Below are 27,403 nucleotides of genomic sequence, written 5' to 3'. Positions count from 1 at the left end.
ACAGCATTATTGCTTTCAAATACAAGGAAAACTGGGCCCAATTTCATAAAAGATGTTAGGATACACAACTCTTGCTGGAATGGCAGCTTCCCATATAGCAACAGCCAATCAGGAAGCTGGATTCTTGTCATTACCATGACAATTGCTATTCCAGCAAGAGTTGCTATCATATCAACTTTTTATGGAATGGGGGCCCTGGAGTGATTCCAATCCACCTAAACTTGTCCAGTGCAGGGACACTCCTTGTGACTAAGTCATGATAAAATGAAAATTGCAGACATTATCTGAGTAGTTACAAAACAGTAAGAGGAATCTGTACAGAGATGCTAATATATATTTACACATATTTATATAAAGAGCCACGACTTGTCTGTCTGTTTCTCCTCAGAACCATTCATGCCAAAGGCAAGTTGATAATGATATGATAATCTCTTTTAGACAAGTGTACATTTCTCCAAAACAATTCCATATGCTGTGAAATGGTTGTCCCCCTACAAATATCAGGTAAACACTCATGCTCAGTCCACTGCATTCTATTTCAAAATATTAATTAGTCTTAAAGAGTAATTCTGAACATAATAAAATGCACAAAATATATATATTTATTTTGAAAGTGGGTTCTATCTCAATTGGGGCTTTCAAACTTATTTCTCTATCTCTTAAACTCTTCCGAAGTGTACAGCTTACATCTTGACTTTCATTACATAAATTGAAAATGCGTTTCTGATAAGCAGTTCTGTGACATGACTGCCATATGCTATTCCATTTTGATTTTATTTCTTAAATGTGACAGTAGCTGCAATTTATGGGCCCATCGCACTGATCTTCGTGTTGATTTTCATGAGATAATTCGCCAAAGGAAATTTCTTGCATGCTTTTAAATCACTGCGCATCTATGAACAATCCACCAAGGATCATGACCCAGCATTAGTGTGAAGATGGAGTGCTCAGAGAAATTGTATCAAGTGCAATGCTCTCTATTCTAAACTACCCCCAAGGGTGAGGGGGTGGGGTAACTGTTCTTCTGGTGCCCTTGTGCCCCCTCAGTTTACTACAGGCATTGGTAAATCTGCTCCAGATGAAGATGTCTCAAGTGTCCTGGGTTCATTTGTTTAAGGGGGGGGGGGGGGGGGAGGGGTAGGGGTAGCGTTTGTGGTGGGAAGAAGGAGCAATGTGTTGTGCTCCTGAATCTGGTGATAGTGATACACAGTGGTCTTGGCTGGTCCAAGCCCCGGCTACTCCCCGGGCCTGAGGGGGTTTCTGAGGGTCAGTGACTGTGGCCTAGCTGCCCAACTTGGCAAGCGCCTTGAGTAATGCCTTGTTCTCATCCTTGACCTGGTCCAAGTCATCCTCCGCAGCTTCCAAATCCTGAAAACGAATCACAAGAAAAACATCAGAAATGGGCAAGTGTCTTTTAATGAGGAAAATAGTCTGGAAGTGCTCCAACCACCAAGCAGATTTACAGCACAGGAGGGATGATCTGGACAACTTCCTTAACTCTGTCTGATTGAAAACAACCTAGTTTGTTCCTAACAGAGATATAAAAACAGGTTAACTTAAGAGCACCATATGGTTGTATCTGAAGTGTGTTTTATTTGCTTTATTTGCACATGAGTGAGGGATAAAAACTGATGGTTGGATGTGCTCACTAAGCACGAATCTTATTACTCAAACTGATATGACACAGATATAGCCTACAACTTATATTTTCAATGAAAGTGACGCATATAACATTTCTGTTTTGGGTGGTTTTTTTGTCAGGTTGTAGATAAGGTCAAGTATATGCTTGACTGCACCGTAGATCTTTACAGTAGAAATTGCTCAGATGATTACATTACATTATTCTTAAAATCATGTTCTATTCATCTGCACAGTTCATTTCAGATCAATTGTCTTGGCTGAGCTCGTGTACATAATTTGTCTGATATAGTTATAAAACCATTCAGCTTGCTTTGTGAATTGATGACCACAGGCAATCTTCTGGTACATCAGAAATCATGAGTGAAATAAAAATCCCAGAGATCAGTTTCTTTTTTTTTTCCCTACTGCACACATTTTTTTTTTCTTTTGTGCTTGTTATCTGAAGACTCTCAGATGAAATAAATACAAATTACACAGAAGAAAAAAAAAATGCAGACTAAGCTGAATATATATTTGAAAATTAATCGATTTTTACACGGCAATATGGTAAAAGACTTGATTATTAGTATCATATCTACTGGCACCAGGCAATTCTACCATATCCTGATATCAATACATGCTAGCGTATGCAACCACATGCCTTCTATATCAATACCACTATAATTATACATTTCATTTGAAAGGAATATATGCAGGGACACACAATTAACACAAATGGGGGATATGGGAGCATCCTAGAATAATTTCTATCCACATAAGGTCATCATCCATGCATATTCTTCTGTGAAGATGCTGTACTAAACAGGCAATCTAGAATAAGTTTCACAAACAGCAAAGTGTGATTTCACTCTCAGTGTGTTTCATTTAGATTGTACGCATGCAGTACTGAACACTGCTAGAATGCTATGCTTGACACAGAAAACACAATCAAAGAATGGGAGCAGGGTCAATATGAAACATAGAACGTAGAGGGACAAATTCAGAACAATGAAAAAAAATTTTCACAATATCCCCTGGGTACGAGGATAATGATTTCTGGAAACACAAAGAAATATCAAAATCCATGTTTGAAGAACATAAGAAGATGCTTCTTGTGCATTATTGAATCCATTTCTTTGAAACTTTGCGCTTCATCCCACTTTTATATGAATGTTATGCATCATTCAAAATAACTTTGAAAAAAATAGGACAAGACATTCATGTTGCCCATTTTGCAATTTGCAGCTGAGACTTTGGTGACAGATTGTTATAACCTCATTTTACTTCAAGGGGCTTTCACACTGGGCTTGCACAGAGTTACGTAGTAGCGCGCACTGACTACACCAAGCTTATGCTGCCCTACACTGTGCCTATGCCAACCACTGTAACAATACACCAAGTGACACAAAGGGGTATGTACGGTATGCAAAAAAGAAAAGAAAAAAAGAATTCAAATTGTTTAGAGCATAGGATGCAAAAATACAGAGTTTAGACGTAAGTCTACGCAACACTGCCCTACTGTACGCCATGTCTATGCAATATAGTATGCAACCAAAAGCTCATCTACACCAATGCCAATGCAATAGTACACTACCCCATACCAGTCTGATGAAAAATATGTCGAGGCTGGATCTAAATATTTACCCAAACACTTCTTTTCTCATTCGTGCGATCGCTCGCTTCTGTCAAAATAATTTTCATGCGTACGTGGCCTATTTCTGCGTAGTCAGTATGCAACTCTATGCAGGTCCTGTGTGAAAGCCCCTTTAGTAACATCGTCCATTGCCACTCCCCTCCCCCCCCCCCCAAAAAAAAGAATGAAATAAAACATAAAAGGAAAGTGAAAGAAGCAGAAGGAACATGTATGTCTCTGATTCTCTCTGCATATACATATATATTTTTTTTTGAAATATTTGCAGCTCTGACTAGAAGGAAAGGAAGCTCTGCAGAGAAGCTATACTTGGGTGAGAATGCGGACTTCTTCCTCCAGTAGGAGTATCCTCTCCTCTGATTGGTTCAGTTTCCTCTGGAGTCTCTTGTTGGCTCGCAGCTGCCGATTGTACATCTGACCAATGGCAAGCCAGCGAGAGGGATTCAAACGATGCCAGGAGGGATTAGGTCGAGACCATTCATGCAAACCATTGATGGGTGGGAGGAGGGATCAGGACCATGCAGGGGGAAAGGAAATGAAAGGATGCACAGAAAGAGGAAATGATTACATCAACTGATATTTAGAATCAAAGAAATACAACATTTCAAATGAAGAACTGCTCCATGCAACATTCTTAGAACCACAGCATGAGTACTTCCATCTTTTGGACATTCAGAGATGATTATAATAATAATAATAATAATAATAATAATAATAATAATAATAATAATAATAATAATAATAATAATAATAATAATAATAATAATAATAATAATAATAATAATAATAATAATAATAATAATAATAATAATAATAATAATAATAATAATAATAATAATAATAATAATAATAATAATAATAATAATAATACATATTCTTATAGTGCATATCACAAATGTAGTGCCTATGTGCTTTGTAAACAGAGAATATACTTTTACATCTTGTCTTTGATAATCCTACTTTATGAACACCACTTCAAGAAGACGATACCCCCAAGAGATATATTTTAGATATACTGGGGAGAAAATAAACCATTTTGCTGTACATTTATCATATTAATTTTACATCAGAGGAGTGAGATGCATTGCTTCATCAGGAAAAGTATGATAAAGAATATGTTTACTGTCTTTGCATCTATATGCATCATCAGTGAGTGCTATCGGCTGAAATGTATAAATTTTGGCACCGCACACAAGAAGTCATAGCATATCATCTCTGCATGCTTTCAAATTCACACAAAGACTACAATACTGCTATGTTCTGCAAACAGTTTTATCTATTGACATTGACATGAATGTTGTAATCTTAAACCAGGACAAGGTATGCCAGGTTCAATGTACTGAAGTGGCCAATAAAGGACCAAATGTATTATTTTGTTAACAGTCATCCTCGTACCATGGTAACAACCTTACACGACAGACGTAGACAACTAAATGGAGAGCACTGTTCTCAGATGAACCCTTTAACACAAATTGACTTTTGACTTTCTCATAATACTCTGTGGAACACAGAAATTCCATCACACATCGCTCCTAAGTAGAGCAGAAAAAGAGAAGAGTGACGTCCGAACATTGTTCTGCCTGAATAGAATCCTGCTGGATACAGCTAGCCTTGAGACCTGCAGACTTCCTTGTGGAAGCCTTCTACACTTAGACACACCACTGTACAAATAAATTTGTGTCATCATTCTGTAATACAACATATAATTAAAATTCTCATGCTTACATTCTTTGAGATCCTTTTAATGCATACATTACATAATTTTTTTTTCTTGACTATTTTGTATAAAAGTACTGAGAAATATTCATCAATATTCAGCAGCCCTGCATGATGCAATGTAAGTAAAAAGAATCTATTTCTCCTCCCACACATCTGCCAAAATCTTGAGCACAGCAATTTTCCCCCAACCCATTACAAACATTCTCATACCAATTTCAGTAGCTATACCCAAGAAAACTCACATTTATCTAACACATTTCATTTGCTTGATTTTGGTTCTAACAATTTTTACATTCATACTGATAATATATGATTGTAAAGACAAGATAATGGATTACTTGTTTAAAAGGCTATTCAAATCTTTCACATTTCACATTATGTGTGAACCTAAAAAAGGTATACTGATGTCTACAAGAGATGTGGTAGAAAGACTATTCATTCCTAAGTGATCAAATGGAAATTCCTGAGGCTTAGTTGCAAAATAATGTTAGTATTAAGAAAAGTGTCCACACAGCATAGCATGCTGTCCAATCTTATTAATCACACCAAATATTTATACAGAAATTTGAAATTACACAAATGATTCACACACAGTGCTGATCATCTCATTCTTCAAAGCTAATTGTTAATAAAACATCAAAGACACTCAAACTTAGAACAGAATATAATACCAAAGTGGGAATAAGATGAGAAGAATATGTGACTTTCCATTATGTTCGTCGATTACGAGGACGCTAGAGGGAATGACAAAAAGCCACCTGGTAACATCATGACACAAACATACACAGGCTTCAAGGCCTACATTTTCAATGAAAGGTTTCCACGGTCACGGGTATGTCTTTCACGATTCTACCAGCAACAAAACTATGGTAATGTCACAAACAGCACAGTACCCTAGATACTCAGAAATGTTTAAAGGTAGGTAAATAACACAAAAAGAAAACATTAGAATACAATTCCTGAGCCGACCCTACAAGACAATAAATTTCATGTTAATCAATAGAGAAAGAGCACATGTCAATAATGGTGAGCAAAATTAATGTTATGGAGTTGGTATGCCAATTCTAAAGATTCAAATGTGAAAAAAAAAAAAAAACAAACATGTGACTGTCCTAACAAAAACAACGTACATTACACTCCCATTATAACGAACACAGTTATAACGAAATTCCGGTTACAACGAAGTAAAAATTCAGGCCAAAACATTGTCCGCTCTTTGATCTTTATTGTTAAATCTTTGGTTATAACAAAATTTTGATATAACTAAAGAAAACTTCCAGACCCAAGGACCTTGTTATAACAGAAGTCCACTGTAATACCAATCCCCAACCTTCTTATTCTTGGAACAAGCATGATACATTTTAAAAGAGCATATTGAATGAAGGGAATATTACTCATGGAACTATTCTAGATTGTATCAATCTATCACAGAATATACCATCCCTTGACAACTTACTCTTTGAAGTTCCTCTGTTGATCTGTCGTCATCACCATCATCTGCCTCTATCCTTCCTGACCTGGACGAAGAGTTCAAAAGGAGAAAACTGTACGATGTCTTGAGTTCATGAAGACTTTGCTATACCACTGGGCACCATTTCATCAAAGTTGTCAGCTCTGACAAGTTGTCAGTCTCCAACAATCACCATAGTAACAGCCAGGGACCAGAGCTTCTTAGCCAATCAAAACCAAGGATTTTACTGAAATTGTCAGACTGACAACTTGTCAGCACTGACTAAATTGATGAAACACCCCCCAGATCTGCTATAATTGCCAAGAAGCACACAACACTCTCATGCTATCATAAAAGCTGAGAACTAATGAATTCTTTTTATTGTGTAGTTTTTGTTGCAATTGATTGACAAATTACCCTATATAGACCTAGTCTATCTGTATGTCTGTCTGTCTGTCTGTTTGTCTCTTTTCTCTCTGTCTTTCCCACTCTCTCACCCTTATACTTGCATAGTCTCATGGCCAAACACAAATAGAAATACACATATAGGCCTATCCAATAATGATATTATACTTAACCCGTTGAGGACGGTTTGATTTTGCTACAACACGCATTTCCCATAGACACCTGCCTGAGAATACTCAGGACTCGTCCCCAACAGATTAAAGTCACATTCACAAACACACAGACACATTTTTGCAAAAACGCAACTTCTACAAGAAAACTTTATTTGTAACGTAAGAGTGAATGTGCCTATACACCTCCATGTCTTCAGTGGTCTACCACTCCACTGGACTCCAATACATCACAAGTCACTATGGATCATTTCAATGCCATCTCGGTTTCTTTAGTAATCTGTATTTGTTAAGCTACATAAACACATCACCTAAGTTTAGGTAGGTGATTATAGTCTCATATTCCACCCTGTCCGAGGCCGCATCCGCGAATGATTTATCTCCTCATCAACCAACCATCAAGAAGGACATGTTTAAATCTTACAAACTCCACTGTCACTTACAGACACTGTCACTCTCTCAATTAAGTGGATGTGGATGTGGATGTTGAAAGCACCTTTAAAGAGCTTTTCATGAATATCAACAATGAGACTTCCAGGTGAGTGGTAAATAGCTTGAAGCAACAATGAATTTTGCTAGAAATGCATTGATTGTAATCATTCATCTTTTATCTTCTTAAGATACAGATGTATTTCTTCAATTCAGTAAAAAAAAGAAATACAGGAAAGCAAAGAAAAGTGAACATACCTATCACTTGAGGATGCTTCATCAGGATCTACACTGCTTCCATTCTGTGAAAATAAAAGGTTTCAAAAGGCAGAATTTGATTAACAGCACTAGTAAATGATGACAAACACATTTTAGATACTGGTACGTACCCAAGTTTATAATGTACTTCTCAGTATAATTGAGAAGATTATAAATGAGGATGTGGGATTAGACAGTGCCAATTTCTATTACGTGGCCACAAAGCTGACAAAAATGCCAAGTTCAGTGAACGTATAAACCATTTTATGACTAAGCACATTTCTATAGAAGTAGCCGTAATACTGTTCGGTTATCACTATTACATTTACACCGTTATCATACATGCTGTTATGATGGTGGACCTATACACATGCATGAAACACATGTATGCAAAGGTACATAAAGAACCTAATCCATTCTTTCTTCCTTTTTTTTACTGAACATTCAGAAGACCACAAAAGTCTGACTTGAAAAGTATAGGATTTTTTGTTATTCAAGAATGGCTTAATGCATTTTGCCTACCATTATTTCATTTGAACTGAACAATCTCCCAAATCAACAATCTGAATAGCAATTTTCATTTTCAGAAGCACTATCAATGTTAATATCAATACTATATATTTCAACTGAAATATTTTTGTACCAAAAAAGAAATGCACCCACTCACTGACTCATCAATCTAAACTACTATCAATAGTCTGCATTATGCGTAACATCTCTGTTTCATTCAATATCTACAGATTCCTTCTGTTATTCATTAAAAAAAATTGCACAGATATTTGAATGAATCAGCATAAGTCCTGCTTTCATCTTCACTGATAGACTTTAAAAGTGATTGATGGTATAGTGTTTACCACACGCTGTAATTCCAAACACTCCAAACAGACATGTACACTCCGAGAATTCCTTGACACCTGGTAGAATCACCACAAAAGACATCAAATGCACAGGAATGCCAGCAGCATGTAACAAAAGAATTCCAGGCTGAATAAACATAGACATAAGGTCGTTGGGACAGCCTGGGTCTATGTCAACAAGACCATTATTCTCACATACTCGACAGACACGAACACTGGAATAAAAAACATGCCAATAATTGTCATATGATGGGCAAAGTCATAGAAATGAGATAACTTGAGTTGACAGTGAATTAGGAGTATGCAGAAGATGACTCCGTTCCATTATTCAAACAATCGAGACGGTACTTTCTGACATAATCCAACTTGTGTTCGGAGGAAAAATAACCACCACATACCTCTTCACACCAGTCATGCATTCATCGTATGTAGGCAAGGCCCATTCTATGATAAATAGGGATGACTGTTTATACAGATTCCACCTTTGTGGAGAATAACAATTCACTCTAAGTTGTTTCTTTCCCTTTCCTTTGCACTCTTAGCCATCTTCCCCATATTGTTGACACCATTCCCAAATGAGTCGTCACTTCACATTAGATATATAGAGCCATCTTGAGAACCACAGAATGCTTGGTGAAAATGGGATCCATTACGTTGTGGGCAAACATTAAACGAAATGATGTCAGCAGTTACAAACACAGTAATGGTCCTCTGTGGTTACAATATATACAATGTACAGGAGGATGCATTATGGCTCTGACTTCCTTGTTAAGTGCCGGCCACAGTTCTATCAAAAGCAGGATGACTGAAACGGGCGGTAAAAAGTTAAGGAAGAAGGAGGACCAACTTCATCGACACAGAAAAAAACATGATCTGTTTATCACTACATGACAAGGCACTTTACATGTTTATGTGCACATGCGTGTACCTGTTTGTGTGTTCTTTCCTGATAATCAGCGTCGTCATCGGCCGAGATGAAACAAACCGAAAACAAAATTCCTCACCCAGATGGGTGATGGAGTGAAGCAGAGCTCACACATATCTCTTTCATACCGACGGTGCCATAACTGTTTAACCACTGAACTGCCTTTGTTTCAGTAGAGAGATTCCAGTTGATAGCACCATCAATTTTCACAACATACCATTCAGACTAAAAGGCAGTGAAGCCCTATACCAATATCTACACACAAACACACACACATACAAAGTTCATAAACCAGTTTACAGTTACATACACATGTAGGTATATGGTATTATATCAAGGTAAAAGAAATAATAATTGTCGTGGGGTAATCAAAAGATTTATTTCTACTGCCTCCCAGTGACCTTTGTTTTTCATGCTTGACAAAGTACAAATACCATTATACCTTGAAGAATTAATTTTAATGGCTATGAATGCAACAACAGAAATGGATCTTAACATGGGTCAAAGTTCTTGTAGTTTTAGCCTTGCACAGGCAGGCTACACAAAACTAAATGCATAATTTCCTCAAGAGTTCTGTGGAAGTTTTACCAACAAATTTTGAAGAAGTTAGCGGTCAGACTGTTAAAGCTACTGGAAGCAGAATATCTGGAAGTAAGATTATGCACTGTTCTTTGTAGTCTTACCAGGGCTTTAATAATTCAAACATAATCAAGATGGAATTTGATGACTTTTCCTTGCATTGTCACAGAAAAGAAAAATATCTGAATATGGTTATTCATCATGGGATTATATAGCATATTACTGAGTAATAACTTCCTGTATAATGTAATGTGATGAGTCATATATTCTGAGCTTGCTCACAAACATTAAAAGTATTTGGTATGTGATTCTTTGATTCAATTCCTTCTTGTTGCCAATCATCCATTGAAAATGAAAATATCTTGATTACCAGTTCATTTGCATGTTAGAAATATTCCTGGCAGATCAAACAACCTTTTTTTTCCCTCTGATACTTGGTTTCAGTTTAATGAAGATTAGATAGCTACATTAACAATTCTGAAGGTCTGAAGAGTATAGAGAGTAAATTGTTTACTATCTGCACAGCAATTAGATACTCCCTCAACTCATTGATGTCCCATATATCAGTGTATATGATTCAGCATGCCATACCCCGTGGTGCCATCATACTCCGGGTTACGGCTTGTGGCGTAAAATAGCACCATCTCATGTTCTGATGATGTGCACTGCTATCATGGCGGCCAAATTTTAGTAACTACCCCTGTTATGATGTGTTCACCATAATAACAATAATAATGATAAGTTTTATATATTTTTTGAAAGAATATTATCAAAATTTTGGAGATTAATTCAAAAAGAGGATATTTCAATCCACAAACTAGCTAGGCCCATAATTACTTACTGTCATCTGTGGACCATAGTGCATAGTGCAGTGGTACTGGTGCTGTGGCTGTTGAGCTCCACTGCTGAGCTGCACATGCTTACATTAGTGTTATATTGTTAGATACTTTGATATGAACAAAGAGATAAATATAGTTATCAAATTATAGGATTGAAGTAACATATGTATGAGCATTCATTTATTGTTGTGTTAAGATCACTTAACACAGCATCTTCTTGCATAAAGTACTAAAGTTACTTTCACACATTTGTTTGTTTGTTTGTTTGTTTTTTTGGTATTGCAGGGTACAGCTCTAAAAATGATAATTATAAGAACTTAATCCATCAAAATGGCAGATTTTTGCTTGGTACCCCATGGCACACACACTCACACACACTCACACACACACACACACAAATGCATATATAGATTGATTGCACATAAGGCTGATGAATGTGTTCCTGGTCATTTATTCAATCCCTTTCAGTTTTACCTTTCCTCTATTTGTAAGCCTTCTCATTCATCAGACTTTGACATGTTGACATGTGGTTTCACAGCTTGCAGCCATGTTTGCCCCCAAACCCAAACTGCTGGGCACAATTGAACGGAAGTATGAATCAATTATGTTCCAACTGTGACTTTTCAACCATGAAGAAAACAAGAATTCCCACAGATATTTCCAACTTAAAAGCAGGTATGGTTTCAGCTTGCACTGTTACATACATGCAGTATGTGTTCATTTCTTTTTTGTTCCTTCTTCCTATGTATTGCAAAAAAGGGAATTAATTCCTAGCAGTATAATCAGGATAATCACTTGCACACCCATTTCATGATAATTTCTGAATATCAGTCACCATAATAACCTGTCAATTCAGAAAAGTGGGAGTTTGGTTCCTACATTTCCTCTTTTCCCTATCTTACGTGTTTCAGTGTTAACCTTAACAGACTTGTACCAAACTTTCAAAGGGACAATGGAGGAATATACTAGTAATGCAGACATCTATAAATCATATCAAAGCCTTCCATTGCACAATTTTAAATTTAGCCCTGAATAATTTGATATTAAAACATTCATTTCTTGTCAAACAGTGATTTGCTTTGATTTGAAAACAGAAGTGAACTACAGCAGGACCTAGGGAGGCATTTCAGAGGAAAACACAAAGACATTTCCCTTAAAATGTCATACTGTAACTGAAAGGACATGCAAGTAAATAACACTATGAATAACAATAACACCCCTTTCTCTCTCCCTCTCTCTCTCTTTCCTGATCCCTGTCTTCCATGAGCATCATGGTGGACCCCCTTGTTTTGCTGCAATAATGTTATTTATAATCGTTTACCAAAGAGTCAAGCTTTTTTGTTTATTGTTGGCAACCATTCTGTATGGAAATTGATATATAATACATGTAATTATTATATTACAGATGTACATGGGTAATGAAAATTGTTGAAATTGCATAAAACAACCATACTCTGCATACACGTAAATATAGTGTTTGATGACTTTGCTGAAATTTGATGGAATTGTAAAGCAATGCCATCCAGGAATCAGTCAGTCGGTCGGTCGGTCGGTCAATCAATCAATCAATCAATCAATCAATCAATCAATCAATCAATCAATCAATCAATCAATCAACCAATCAATCAATCAATCAATCAATGTATTAAACACTACTTCTGGTACTTGTGACACCCATCTGAACTATCCTACTTATTTACAAATAATGACTTCAACACTTCACCATAATCCTTAATAGCAACACTCATATCTGATTGAAGTCAATAAGAATCTATCATTAACCACTGTAATTAAGTAACTTCACCAGTTGTAAGTTTTTTGTTATCTATAAATGGTTATGTAAATTTCATTATTTCTCTAGAACACAGTTGGAGGGAACAGAATGAAACAGAAGTCCAGCCGTGAATTAATTGTAATACATTCTCCTACAGAAAAAAGCTAAGGATCCTGTTACTGTCGAGTGATATATCTCACTATAATCAAATTACAAAACTCTCCACCATTCTATTACGGAAATGGTCAACTGGTTTGGGAACACAAAATCACCCATCACAGATGTCTAATGAGCCTAATCACATTACTGCCATCTCTTATTGCATAATCATGGATTTTTTTTCCTCCTACGTCACTGGGTAGAGCTCTAAGAAAATGGTAATATGGTTTTCACTCCTCATACACCTGCTCCCAATAAAGTTTCGTCTTCATTCTGATCACTGAAAATGGATTGTTCCATTATCTTTATTTCTCTTTCGACCTCGGACTCTTTCTCCATTTTCTTCTTTTTAATTGCTCCTAATGATTTCCCGGTGAAACACACCATCTGGCTATAACAAAATTCCTTTCAAATGCCTTCCAAAACTTACAGACTTTGCTGCTTCTCTTGAAGATATTGTTTTCATTTCTGATCTACTGATTCATCCATTTCACCTAGCTGTGACCTGTCTATCTCTCACTCTGTCAATATCTGTTCCTTATATATTATACAAAGTACCTGATTAGTTCCTTTAACTTGATTCCATCTTTTCCAACTCTTCTCTATGTTATCCACAAATTACCTTTTTTTTTTGTTCTGCATTTTCTCTCTGCCTAGATGAGCCATCATCATTTAATATTCTCTCTTTCCTTCATTCTTGCTGGCATCCACATTATCTCATGTTATTCCAGATTCCCAATGCTTTTATATACTTCCCTTTTACCATCACGCCTTTTTGTGTATGTTTTACTTCTTCCCTCGCTAATTGTGTGTCCTCCTGGTTTCATATCTCTTCTGCAGGTCTCTTTCTCTCTCTATCTCTCTCTCCTTTCACACAAACACACACACACATTGCACACACACACACACACACACACACACACTGATAACTTTACTCAATCCTCCTTCTTAATCAACTCCTCCCTCCTCCTCCTCCTCTGTACCCGTCATTCTGTCCTCACGCCCCTCCCCTCCACCTCCACCAGTGCGTGCCGACACACGGACGGGGAGTGCGTGACGCACACCACCCTAATATGGAAGTAACTAGGGTCGTAGTGACATGCTAGCTATGTCACACAGCATTCATCCCCCTGCCATACAGCCAGTATTCCACTCTTCAGATTATGCACAAATCATAAATGGGCTTCTTCCTTGCATAAACTGAAATCTGACATTGAGAGAAAAAAATTGCCCCAGTGGTGATGTCTTTTAGCTTCGCAGCCCAAGCAGGCAGAGGTGACCTTACCAGCAACATTATCAGTTCATGTCGGGCTAAACTTGGTAACACATCAGTCAGAACGGGTTAAATCCATCTCCGGTACAAGCACAATGCTAAAACTCTTGTCAATATACCTTGGAAAAAATGCACTATAATCTTACGCGAAGTCTCTTTGGTCACAAATAAAAGATGTGCTTCCAGCGAGAGAATGTGAAGTCCCCTTTATACATTAGTCAGGATTGATTTTGAGTTTCAGTAGCCAACAAAAATGTTTTTCAAAAACATATCTCAAATGCAAAGATCAACACAGATTATGTATACCAGATGTACCAATTTGACACACAAGATACAAGGTGAGCTACTGGGTTCAGTCCGTTGCGCAAAGACAATATTTCATTATAGAGAGACAGCTTTATGATCAGGTTAAGAAAGTTTGAGGTCATGTACACGCTAAATCACACCATGTCATTGTGTGTCACTCCACCTAAATCAGCAAATTGCAAAATTAAAGAAAAATTCCAGACCAATTACACGGAAGTCTAAGAAGAAAGAGTAAAACATTATAAGCACAACAGTGAAAATTTGATCAAAGTGGTATTAGAATTAAGGAAATTATGAAATTACAAAGCTTCACTAATTTTCACAAAGCATTTCTTCAACAGTCAATGTAAATATGCAAATATGCAAATGAGTTGATGATGTCATCACCTCACAAGTTGCCATATACTTTATACACAAAATCTTATAATTTCCAGTTTTTTGGGGGGTTCAAATGCAATTATACCCCAGTATCAAATAATCCTATAATATCTGACTGATCATTATTTTGAAATTATGCGCCCGGGAATAACATGTCTTGTGCTTTTATAACAGAAAATCGAATTTTCATCATTTTCTTTTACATGATCTATGGAAAATTGTGAGGTGATTCCATCATCAGCTGACTCACTTGCATATTCATATCAACTGTTTGAAAACTGTCTTGCAAAAATTAGCAAAACTTCACAATTCAATATCTTCCCTCATCTCAATTCGCTTTTTACTTTTTGATTTTCATGTGCATATATTCACAGTAACTGTTCATAAACTGTTCTGCAAAAATTAGTGAAACCTCACAATTGCATAACTTACCACACTTTTATTTGTTTTTGATAAAGTTTTCACTGTTGTACTACAAAAACATTTCTCTGTCTTTGAGACAAGCTTTCAAATGGTGTGGAATTCCCCTTTTACTCTTTATGTGCCACGGTGTAAGCCCCCTGTGTGCCACATTACTGAGACCGCAACATAGTCATGCTTTTGGGAAACATTCTGTTTATCAAATCTACGTAACTTTAATAGATTTCTGTTACCCGGGACAAGTATTGACCGAAGTTGTAGAGAAAATGCCAAGCTTTGCTTTGATGTAAATTGTATGACAAATCTATGATTATTTTTCTTTCTAATGGCCAAAAGCTCCATAATTATCTTAGAGGCATGATTTTTCACACAAAACAGGGACAGAAACTTAGAATTTACTTGTAAATTCAGTAGGGAACATCACCTGATAGTCAATCACCACATTACATGCAAGCTACATGTGACAGGAACGAATTGTGAGAAACGCTTTTATTGTACTGTGGCATTTCGTAATTTATCGATTAGTTTGGGCGGGTTTGTGCATTTGAGCAGAATATGCGAGCTTGGCACGCCACTGACTAAGTCGGGCGTGCAAATGTGGCACATAAAGAGTAAAAGAACTAATGATTTCTTGGGATGATTCCAGGTCAGAGTACCAGGCACAAAGACTACAATGGAAAAATGTTTAGATTGTGTCATAAAATCCCTTGTGCAGAATGAGAGAAAGTAGATGCATATTATGGCATAAAGCACCGAGAGCAATCATTAACAAGTAATAATTCTTAGACCTGCCATGAAACACATGAAGCAAATGATATATATCCCTCCCAACTTATGTAATTAATCCTCTTAAACTCACTTTCTGAATCTCTATCTATTTCACATACAAAAAGGTTACTGATGGCACAGGGTTAAATGTAGCTATGCACGAGTAGGATTTTCTGTTTCAATGCAACCACTTACAAAGAGCAAACAAATGTCTGCTAATAGCTGTCATCCATTACAGAATTTCACATGATTAACAAACTGCCCTACATAATAATGCACATCATGAACAGATTTCTAATGTTTGATTAAGCACAGAAAATTTTACACATAGCAATTTAACATACACGTCGGTCAAAACAGAGCTCTTAAAACCAGACTAATCAACATTTGTGTTTGTCAAAAGTTCATTCATTTGTCAAGGAAAGTTAATTACATGTCTCATTAATATCATACCAATCAAAGTAAACCCATTTGTCTCCCACATCTATCACAACCTTTTACTAGTATATCACCTTTCAATGTTCTAGCTGTGCTCAAAGAAATTAACGAAGGTACTCCTTGGAAATTTGAGCCATAAAGAGATCAGGTGCTGTATCTTAAAGTCACCTCATTGTCTCAATTACCATTTTGAATTGCCAAAAGACTCATTTCTCCACTACCGTGCATCAACATTTCCATAGTGAGTAACTCTACTTTGACTTCAAGGATACTGCTACTGTATATCAAGCGTTGATTTAATTACCATTTTGTAAAAAGTACATAGCCACTGAATATCACCTGATCGCAATTTTACAATTAATCCAATGTCTATTTTGGTGACAAGTCACCTTCATTTGGGGGCACTGTGGCATAATCATGAAACTCCTGACTCCAAATCGGAGGACCCGAGTTCGATTCCTGCCCAGTGCTTACATCCTTGGACAAGATGTTTTTGTCCTATTTGGCCCAGGTGTACAAATGGGCACCTGGCAATGTAAGAGTAGTAATAATAGCAGAGCCCTCTGGTACAGCAGTGGCCATGGCCGGTGGAAACGTGGGGGCTCGGGCCCCCACACTTTTTGTGCACCATACAAAGGAATACAGAAAATGTCATCACTTTGGGCCCCACACTTTTTTTAACCTGGAAGTACGTAAGTGGCACTAAATAGAAATAGACAGAGATCCTGAAGTGTGAGTGCGGTAAGGTTATGTTTTTCCACTGAAGACCTTTTTTTTTTTTTTTTTGCTTGCTAGGTCATGAAATCTGGAAGTGGGCCCCCACACTTTCGATAATGCTCCACCGGCCCTGGCGGCAACACTGAAGAGTCTACTCTGGTTAAAGGAGACCTCAATATTGTTATCATGATGATTATTATTATTATTATTATTATTATTATTATTATTATTATTATTATTATTATTATTATTATTATTATTATTATGATCACTATTATTATTTCTCTGCATGTTCTAGCTTTGTATACACTCCATACACTGCACCAACCTTTGTGCTTATGAAGTGGACTTGTGGGCAGAAAGGAGCCTTCCCCTCCTGTGACACTCTACTTCAATTAATCCTTGTGACTCACACTTCACTGTATCTTTGGTATCAACTGAATATTACATACCTTTATTAAAGATCATTATCATGAAATTTAATAGATATTATTACAAAGTCCCTGTTACAAACATCTATCAAATTTGATGGGTAAAACATAACAACTGAGAAGTTGTTGTAGTTTTCCTGGCAGTGGGACAAGTTCCAAAATCCACTTCAAACTAATCAACTTTATTTAGTCACATATACAGTGGCAGGTGGTGCCAAGTAAAATGTGACTGGTACTTTCTATAAGCAAAGGTATATGAAAAAAAAAAAGAATAATGCACAATGCTCAAGTGCTTTTGCATCTGCAATCCTGTCAAATACTAGCCATTACATACCATAATAAGGACATACAAATAATATTTTGACTTCCTATCAAATAACTGCGTGGAACATCATGCATTGACCTCATAAACATCACAAAAGTCTTGACACTTTTCTTGTTCATTACCAGTGATATACTCTGTTTTAGAGTTTTCATCTCTAAACATTTTGGTTCATTTGGCACTTCAGTCTGTTGATTCTGTAGGCAGAATATATGTCGTTATTGGTCAAAAATCATGAAGAATTATTATGAAATCACTACATAAAAACTTCCACAAAAGAAATATAGCCAAGATTGCTCATGGTACATTTCTTCCAAATAGTACAAACTTAAAATGGAAGTTAAGTGAGCACACAGAATGGGGAGCCATACATAGCTTCACAAGGTGATGAGAACATGAGGCCTGAAACTTGATTCCACCATCAAAGTGTACCAGCGAGAAAAGTCCATGGTGGCAGTAGTAGGTACTGGATTTACTCATTCTGACTAATTATTCTAGTACATGAGTACATGATGTGCAATTTCGAAACATATCAGCCTCTTACATCTTGTGCATTACAGCATAAAATGGAGACACCAACACTACATTCCCTATGCACAATCTCATTCATACTCTAAACTTCTTCAGTAACCAGACTCCCTACTAACACATACATACCTTGAGCCAAGGCTTTCTTCAAAGAGATTCAAAAGCTCACATGTTAAATAAACATACTCAATTACATGAATGAAGGGGATTGTTTAGTGGAGACCTTTTTTCCCTTATAGTAGGTCTATCATATTGCATATATCAAACACGCAATCAGGAGAAAAACATAAAGCTATGTGTATTACCCTGTAAACACAGCTATAATGCTAGGACTACTCCTGCACAGTCAGCTAAATTTAGATTAAACTTATGTGACAGAAACTGAAAGATGGCAGCATTAATTTTTGTCAGAAGAGTGAAAGTAAAAATGATGCTAAATGTTGCTAATGGTGTGTCTACACGCCTTAACTGACAGTATAATCTGAATTAATCATAGTGGCCCTAAACTGTTCACTCATCACGCTTCAGAACTGAAAGCGATGCTGCTCATAAATAATTTCTAAGGATACATTGAACATCTTGTTGATGGTACAAAAGGACACAGGGTTTTCATGTAACTACCAAATCCTGGTCATTTCTCTATACAAATTTACGTTTTGGAAGCCCTCCTAGCCTCTGGCAAGATTTGTGGTTGTTAAGGGCAATTTTTGTAGACAAAGCACCCATAAAATCTGAATACACTACAGAACTGGTCTATTGCATACTTGTTTGTGAAGGCTTGCATAAAATGTACAAACAAACAAAATAATTGAACAGTACAAACAACCTTTCTGGTGCCATGCTCAACTTTTTCCAGTGCCAAGGCTAGTTTGACATGGTTCTGGGTTTCTAGGACATCCTTGAAAGCTATCAAAAACGGGATTTTTCTCCCTTTTTTGCATGCCAGCTACGAGAGCTCACAATACAGCATATCACACTCTGCATTCAGTGTTCAGTCAGGCATTCTACTTTGCCTGGACTGCAATGAAGGCTAACATCCACGAAAGACAAATATACAGAGATAGGAAGTGTTCTGATCGACACAGTGCATCACTGCAAAAATAGGGATGGCCTATAACTTCAGAAGTCATTTAAGTTTATTTCATTGATGCTTATCATGTCTTCATTGATATATCACAGTTATTCAATGTTTTCATGCAAGTCACTCTAAATTCAAAGAATTGGTCATTGGATGTTATAGGAATTAAATAACACTCAAAACAGATTTTTATCAACATCTCCTGTTCTCAGATATAAAATCTGGAGACAACACTGGTTATGAGTGAATCAGTTGGACTTAAACAGTTCCCTACGTTTTCCATTATTTCCTTTCAGCACATAAAGCATTCACAGAACATACACTTTATTCTTTCAAATACTACAATATGACCAACAAATCACTAACAGAACATACTTTATTCTTGCAAATACTACAATATAACTGACAAAAAGTAGCAAAAATAAGCCCACATATATTAAGTGATAAATTGTGTGGTGACCTCTGTCATTACCATTGCCAACCCCTTTGCATTAAATGTCAATGACATTTTGGGAAAATGGTACTTAGAGGGTCACTGGGTGGAAGACCTACCAACTCATAGGGCTCCAAACATAGATGGAATGACATCATTACATGTATATAAGATGGTCTACGTAAAAAAAAAGAAAGAAAAATGTTCTGTGATTGGTCATTTATGCTATCATGTGACTAAATGCAGCAAGGATCAAAACTGTTATATTGCCTGCAGTGACGTCACATCAGGTGACATAATTCAAGAATTTGACTGGCTGCTGATAGGGCTAGAATGAAATGATGTGCATTTGTGTAGATCATGAAATATAACAAATATTGCCTTGTCTGTTCTTGTAATATAACACTCGACAGTCCCTTGGGAGTTATGTTTTCCCTCGAGACAATATTTTCCGCGCTGCCCACTTCAGGAAAAAATAAACTCTTGGGAAATAAATAACTGGAATAAACATGTCACTCCTGCAGGGAGGTCAAGTGTCTCATGACATTTCTTAACCCATTGAGGATGGGCTGATTTTGCTACAACACACATTTCCCTTAGACAATTGCCAAAGTATACTCTGGACTCATCCTCAATGGGTTAACAGGCAATATCTGTATAAAATCGCCCTTTGAAGGGATGTATCATGCCTACCCACTTCTTAAAGTACATGATGGCCAGATTCGAGAACAGAATTCCCCTTGATTCCGCTTGATACGTGCCTTCACAAACTATGACTCTTCAAGATACTGCTAAAAATATATATTTTTTAAAGATTGTGTTTGTGCAGATTTTCCTTGCGCATAGTACCAGCAAATAAAACTTTGCTGACATGTGATTCACAAATGAAATTGTGTTTCTATTTTTTTTTCCACGGTCACCTGTTATTTAAAGAAGAAATAAAATTATATAGGAGCCTATGAGAGAAAATATGAATTAGAAAAGGTTGCTGCCTTGCATAGTATTGTATTTCACCTTCAAACACTTTGCAAAAGTGAAAAATATGTATTGTTTCATGTGCTTCAAGAAAACAGAAAAAAATCTTGATGTTACACTACAGTACGGAAACATGCAATATCTCTTGGAGACAATTACTTTTTTGAATTTAGACACTTTTTTTGTACTCTGTACCTTCCCTCCCCTTTGACCGAGTGACAACCCAGGATGACAGAAATGATAGACATACTGTATTTAAAGACAGCATCTAACTGAGATAAGCTTTGATGACTAAGCGAACAGTAGTTCAAGCCACATTTTAGGGTACCTGGGACTTTCAGGCATACAGAGCTACAGACATGTTGGAGAGTGATTCAGGCCTCCTGCCTCATACTACCATTGATTGGCATGGTGCTCTATGCAGATGATAATCATGTTTGTATTTCTGCAAGACCATCACATTGTCTACCACAACTACCAGAGCCCCACCCCCTAATCAGCTGTGTTGGCCATGATGTAGTTGGTCTCCATTCATCACCCTCACCACTCGGTTTGAAAGTGTGCCTAGTAGCAAATTTTGATGTTATCAGTTTGAACTCCACATGCAATAACAACATTTGAAGTATGAAACTAAAATGTCAAATTAGCAGCTATTTTACTGCAACTAACATCATTAGCACAATTTATATAAAACAATCAACCAAAGTGATATGATCGTCTTGTATCATTATCATCGTTATTGTTACAATTATCAACATCAAACTTTCATCATCATTATCATGACTGTGTCACAGATATTTATATTTATCCTGATAGAATTACATTGTTTTCTTGTTTGGTGTGCCTGCAAAATGGTAGATTGATCATCAGATGGCATGATTTAAATCACCGAGTTACATTACACCAGTTAATGTGATCTCCTGCAGGGCCTATTTTGCTGATCACATACCCTGAGGGTTCCAAAGAAATGCTCCTACATGCACTCACGCATGCAGTGTTCAAAGTATATGTGCAATCTCTCTGTATATATTCTCATATAGTCTATTCTCATCGTCAGCAGCCATATGTTCTGAATTTTATTATTACTACACGTTTCTGGGCAATTTGCTTCTCTAACTCCAAACACATGTCCCTTTGGATCAAGCCTCATGAGCCCACCACGCTGTACCTGCCCTTTACAGTGACCCTCCTGCTTACATCAAGCTTTAACCCGTTGAGGACGGTTTGATTTTGCTACAACACACATTTCCCATAGACAACTGCCCGAGTATACTCGGGACTCGTCCTCAACAGGTTAAAGGGATCGTACAGTTTTGGTTGAGACTTAATTTCAGGTTTCTAACATTTTTGGTGAGATAATGAGAAACCTCTTATGAAATATGAAAGAGCATGTAATTCTATGAGGAATTCAACGTTTATTTGACGAAAATTGCTTTTGAAATGGCTGAGATTTTAAAAAAGAGCGATTCTAATAAAGTGTGGGACCCACACTTTATTGTGATCCCTTTGTTTTACTTTGTTTTTAGATGTTCAAGTCATTCCAATCCCGATTTTCATCAAATAAACTTTGAATTCCTCTTAAAATGGTATGCTCTGGACTATATCATAAGTGTTTTCTTGGTATCTCGCAAAAAGTTAAAAGCCCAATTCTCATCTCCACCAATACTGTACCATCCCTTTAAGCTGCATGCACAATTAAGGAACTCAAAGTGACTTTGATAATGATCATATTTAGTTAATATGCCTTATATGATAGAGAATTAATCCCCTGTTTTACTGACCAACTTTTATCACATTCTGAAACATATGCTAAATGTCATTTTTTAGTACAAATCAGCCCAGCATTATACTCCTCTCTGACATAATGTGGACTCATGCTGCATGTTTGACAGGCTTGTCCTGCTTCAAATTTATTCCATGTCCATGCAACTGCAAATATCCCTGTATAAAATGCTCTCATCATAGCAAAATTAACTGCATGATGCTTCTTTATAACTACTAAATAAAGGGGGTACTGAAATGTGAACTTAAAACTTGCTAAAAACTTTACCTTATGTCCATTAAAGTACCGAATGCTAAGCACTGGACACACATTGATGGACTATATAAAAGAGTTAAAATTGATTACATATTTGATTTCAGCTGTACGTCTATGGCAGCCTGTGTGATAAGGAAATTTAAAATCGATCTTATCTTTTGATAAAACAGGGACCAGATTAAATAAATGCTGCTTTGTGATCAATGAAGAGACATGGTTACTGGATGATCTCTCACAGTGCATTTGTATTACAACCAATTTTTGTTTGAGTTCCCATGCAATGACTGGTGCCTTTAATGTGTGACTGTACAGTACTGGTTAAGGCGGGGATTCAGGTTTATAGGTTTATAAGTGAGATAATGAGAAACCTCTTATGAAATATGAAAGAGCATGTACTTTTCAGAAGGATTCAACATTTATTTGATGAAAAATGGTTTTCAAATGGCTGAGATATCCCCCAAAATGATAATAATAAAAGGCGACAGGATATCTCATCCATTTCAAAACAGATTTTCATCAAATAAGCTTTGGATACCCCTCAGAATTGCATGCTCTTTGACATCTCATTGAGTGGTTTCTGAATATCTCGCAAACATAAAAAGCTAAATCCTCACCTCAACCAGAACTGTACAGTCCCTTTAATGCGTGCCTGACCAACTGGAGCAAAAGATAATTGAGCAAATGAGGCAGAAAATGGGAATGTGTGTATGTGTGTGTGGTGTGTTCTTATCAGTGATCTTGAGGTGAAGTGTGATCAAACACATCAAGTGCAGAAATGTTGATACATTTTATATTCTGTCATTATACTTTAAAGGGATTGTATGGTTTTGGTTGAGACCTCACCTAAAGTTTCTTAACATTTTTTTAGTGAGATAATGAGAAACCTCTTCTGAAATATGAAAGAGCATGTACTTCCAAGAGGGATTCAATGTTTATTCAATAAAAATTGGTTTTGAAAAGGTTGAGATATCCAAAACAGAGCGATCCTAATGAAAGGTGGGACCCACCTTTTATTAGGATCGTTTTGGTTTACTTTGTTTTTGGGTGTCTCAGCCATTCCAAAACTGATTTTTACCTAATAAACTTTGAATTCCTCTTATAATGGTATGCTCTGTATTATTTCATAAGTGGTGTCTTGGTTTCTTGCAAAAAGTTAAAAGCCCAATCCTCATCTCCACCAATACTTAACTATCTCTTTAAAGCAGCCTATTCCATGTCAGCATCAAAACTGACTCTCTCCATCATCCAGCTCTTTGTGAGTTTCCTCATAATGCAGACTTAACTCTGACACGATCTTCTGATATAGCCATTCCTTTTCCCAATTGGCTAATGTATCAAATTAATTCTTATAGCAGTGTCAAAAATTAAACGATTCTTTTAATTGTGGACCTCGAACAATTCATCTTAAGGAAATGATACCACATGAATAATACTGCACTCTTGAAGAGCAGACTTAATGCGTTTGCTAAAAAATTTTAAGATACACTGTAATTGTCTCTATGTACCTATGCCTTTGGAAGCACTGTATATACTGGTCTTATAAAGACATTACCTTTGACTCCAGTGGTCCACATGATCAACCTAATGAAAACTGTACATAATAAAAATAGTTACATAAATACTATTTCAGATTTCTCTACAAAAGCATGTAATTCAATAAATTGATTTTGAGCTTTTCATGATGTTCTGGGAAGCCATTCCTACAAGGTTCTGAAATCTCATACATTATGCAATGATTTACTATATTCACATGAGCAGTGGGTTTTGGGCGTATCTCACTGGAGGAGACTTTGCTGTGACTGCCGCGAGTGATAAGTTGCCATAACTCATGCAACTTGAGAGACCAAAAAATGGTTTCCGCTTTTACCAAGAAGGAGACTCCAGGGCAACTTCAGAAATGTCTCCAAAAAAGGATGATAATCTATTTATGAAGAAGTCGTGGAGACGTTACTGCAGCATCTCTGAGACATCTCAGTGACATCTCTGGTAGATCACCAATGGGTGTTCACAAAGTTGTGGATATGTCTCAGAGACCTCACAAATAAGATTTGTTGCTGCAACTTGGCCATGACTACGAGACCTTGCGGAGACATAATGGAGATGTCTCCTCAACCTGCTGTAGACTGAAAAGAGTCTCCAAGAAAATTGAACATGTTTGATCCTCTCGCAACTTCCAAGAGACTCAGCTGCATTTTAGGAGAGTCGCGGGGACATCGCAGAGATGTCTCCATGACCACTCTGTGACCAGGGAGACTCAAGTCTCCACCAGGTTGCCAAGTAGTCTCCAGCCCAGTGAGAAACCTACTTTACTGCCCATGAGAAATTGCACTCTGCCTTTAAGCACTTGCACTTCTAATGCACTCCACCACAACCATTGCTACTCAATACCAAAACAGCTTTATGCCTCTGGAACTTCGCCCTAACATTAATCATTATTTTAAGCAGTTACTATTATCATAAACACATTTTTTTTTTCTTTTTCTGATTACAAAAGATGACCAAGACTATTCCTGGTAAGAATTCAACACAATGAGAAGCAGAAGGCTGTTAACACCATTGGCTCTGTACAGCATGGTTGCCCCTGGCTGTTGCAGACAAAACACAATATTTGTTCACTCATGCCTTCAACAGCTCCAAATGCTATGTTGACATAGATGGGGGAGCTTGGAAGGTGATGACTCTGGTCTCCATCCTGGTATACTAACTTGTGAAGGGTTAATAGAAACAATTTTACAAGCCAACAAGACACAGGTGCAGACAGTGGTATAACTGACAGATAAAGGGAGGGGAGTCTTTGTCAAGGGTGAATGGTGATGAGGATTTGTTCTGCCAGTTCTTCTGTTGAAGAAGAAAGCTGTATGCTATAAAATGATTTTGGTATAAATTTATGATACAGTCCTACCCCCCCCCCAAAAAAAAAACAAAAAAAAAAAACAACCAACCAAACAAACAAACAAACAAACACACCAATAACAATGAAATGTCTTAACAAGAGTGTGTGTCGTTGACTTAAATGATAATGCTATGAAGTCACTACACTCATTGTGTGAATCTACATTGATCACTCACAAATGTGTCTGAATAAGTTAAAAGTAGGCAGCTAATTACACAATGTGGAAAGAAGCTGCAAAGTGTTCAAATCAGCATATAAGTCACAATTTCCTTTTTTTTTCAGTAGGCTCCCAAAGACTGAGGGGGAGTGTGCCATGTGACCTCTTGCAGAATGATCTGCAGTTTACCCCAACTTCCTACTCTTTCAGAGGGTGCTTGGCAAAATAGTCATAATCATAAACGAAAATATACTCCAGAAGAAGTAACTTTTTACACACACCCAAAAGGGAAAAAGATAAATATCAGATCACTATTCACCTAGCAATCTACCTTTCAAATCTCAAGAATTGTTCTGAGGAGAGAGTTCAGCAATGGATGTCAACCTGCCACAGCTGATGTTGACTGCCCCCAACAGAAAATGCCACAGCACAATGGGGCCAGGAGAGCCGTGGATGTGGAAAGCCTGTGGGAGCTGCGTTGGTGGCCTTAGGACGATCGGAACAGGTGCAGGGAGCCGGTGACAAATGTATCCTCCTCCATCATGCACTGGTCGTTACTCACAGGAATGTTCAATTACCCTCTTGATGATCATTACACCTGTATAGCCTGTGTAGTTTGCTTTCACCGTTTGCCATTTAAAGCTGGGGGAGGATTGGTGGAATAATAACAGACAACTATACCCATTATCTACTTTTCTATTTATCAATCTAACTATCTATCTACAATACAATAACATAATTACATTTATATAGTGCTCTCAAGCTGTCAAACTATAAGTTGTTTCACAGTGCTTTACATCACATCATCTGTAGCGCAGCATATATCTACCTATCTCTTGCTACAATGTGTGTGTGTGTGTGTGTGTACATGTGTATATATATGTATATATATATATATATATATATATATATTGCTATCATTAATGTCTTGACTAGCTGCATTATCCTTCAGTCTATCACATCACTTCAAGTTTGAATGCATGTGCATCATCTACATTGATTTGAATGAATTATCCTTTTATTCATTGTAAGTCAAGGGTATGCTGTATTTTTTTCCCTATTCATCTCAATTCCATACTGTATACTGTCATTAACATTCTGTATTATAGTGCATTAAAACAGTTTTGAAGGAACAAATGATCAATTACACAGGCACTTTCTGGTTGTCTGTCAAATGCAAATGATAGCAAAATGATGACATGATCAGCGTTATCTTAGGCACAAGACTACGTAGTTACCAGCCTGACACTCGGCCCAGATGTGACGAAGACACGAGCACCTATCCCTACACAGAATCTGAAGGGAGGACTTGAAGTTATATGCCTCATTAGTCCCACCTGCTACCATGCTTGCAGTGTTTTGTAACACCTTTTACACAGCAAAGGGATATGAGGGCTGTGCCGGCAACACTTC

The 27,403-nt window shown here is 36.9% G+C and overlaps 1 protein-coding gene across 2 annotated transcripts in view; it reads right to left on the bottom strand.

Moving 5' to 3' along the window:
* Window positions 1-202: 202 nt before the first annotated feature.
* The window catches only part of LOC140228280 (uncharacterized), a 73,034-nt gene continuing 45,833 nt past the window's right edge, over window positions 203-27,403 (bottom strand). For both annotated transcript variants that reach the window (XM_072308505.1, XM_072308506.1), the window contains 4 exons: window positions 7,703-7,746; window positions 6,447-6,507; window positions 3,581-3,685; window positions 203-1,368 (listed from right to left, as the gene is read on the bottom strand). In XM_072308505.1, coding sequence (XP_072164606.1) covers window positions 1,282-1,368; window positions 3,581-3,685; window positions 6,447-6,507; window positions 7,703-7,746 — 297 coding nt within the window. In that variant the 3' untranslated portion in view covers window positions 203-1,281. The remainder of the gene's footprint in view (window positions 1,369-3,580; window positions 3,686-6,446; window positions 6,508-7,702; window positions 7,747-27,403) is intronic.

This window comes from Diadema setosum, chromosome 5 (genome assembly GCF_964275005.1).
Source record: "Diadema setosum chromosome 5, eeDiaSeto1, whole genome shotgun sequence".
Classification (NCBI taxonomy): Eukaryota; Metazoa; Echinodermata; class Echinoidea; order Diadematoida; family Diadematidae; genus Diadema; species Diadema setosum.
Note: the sequence above shows the minus strand (reverse complement) of the source record. Positions and strands in the feature narration are given on the sequence as shown.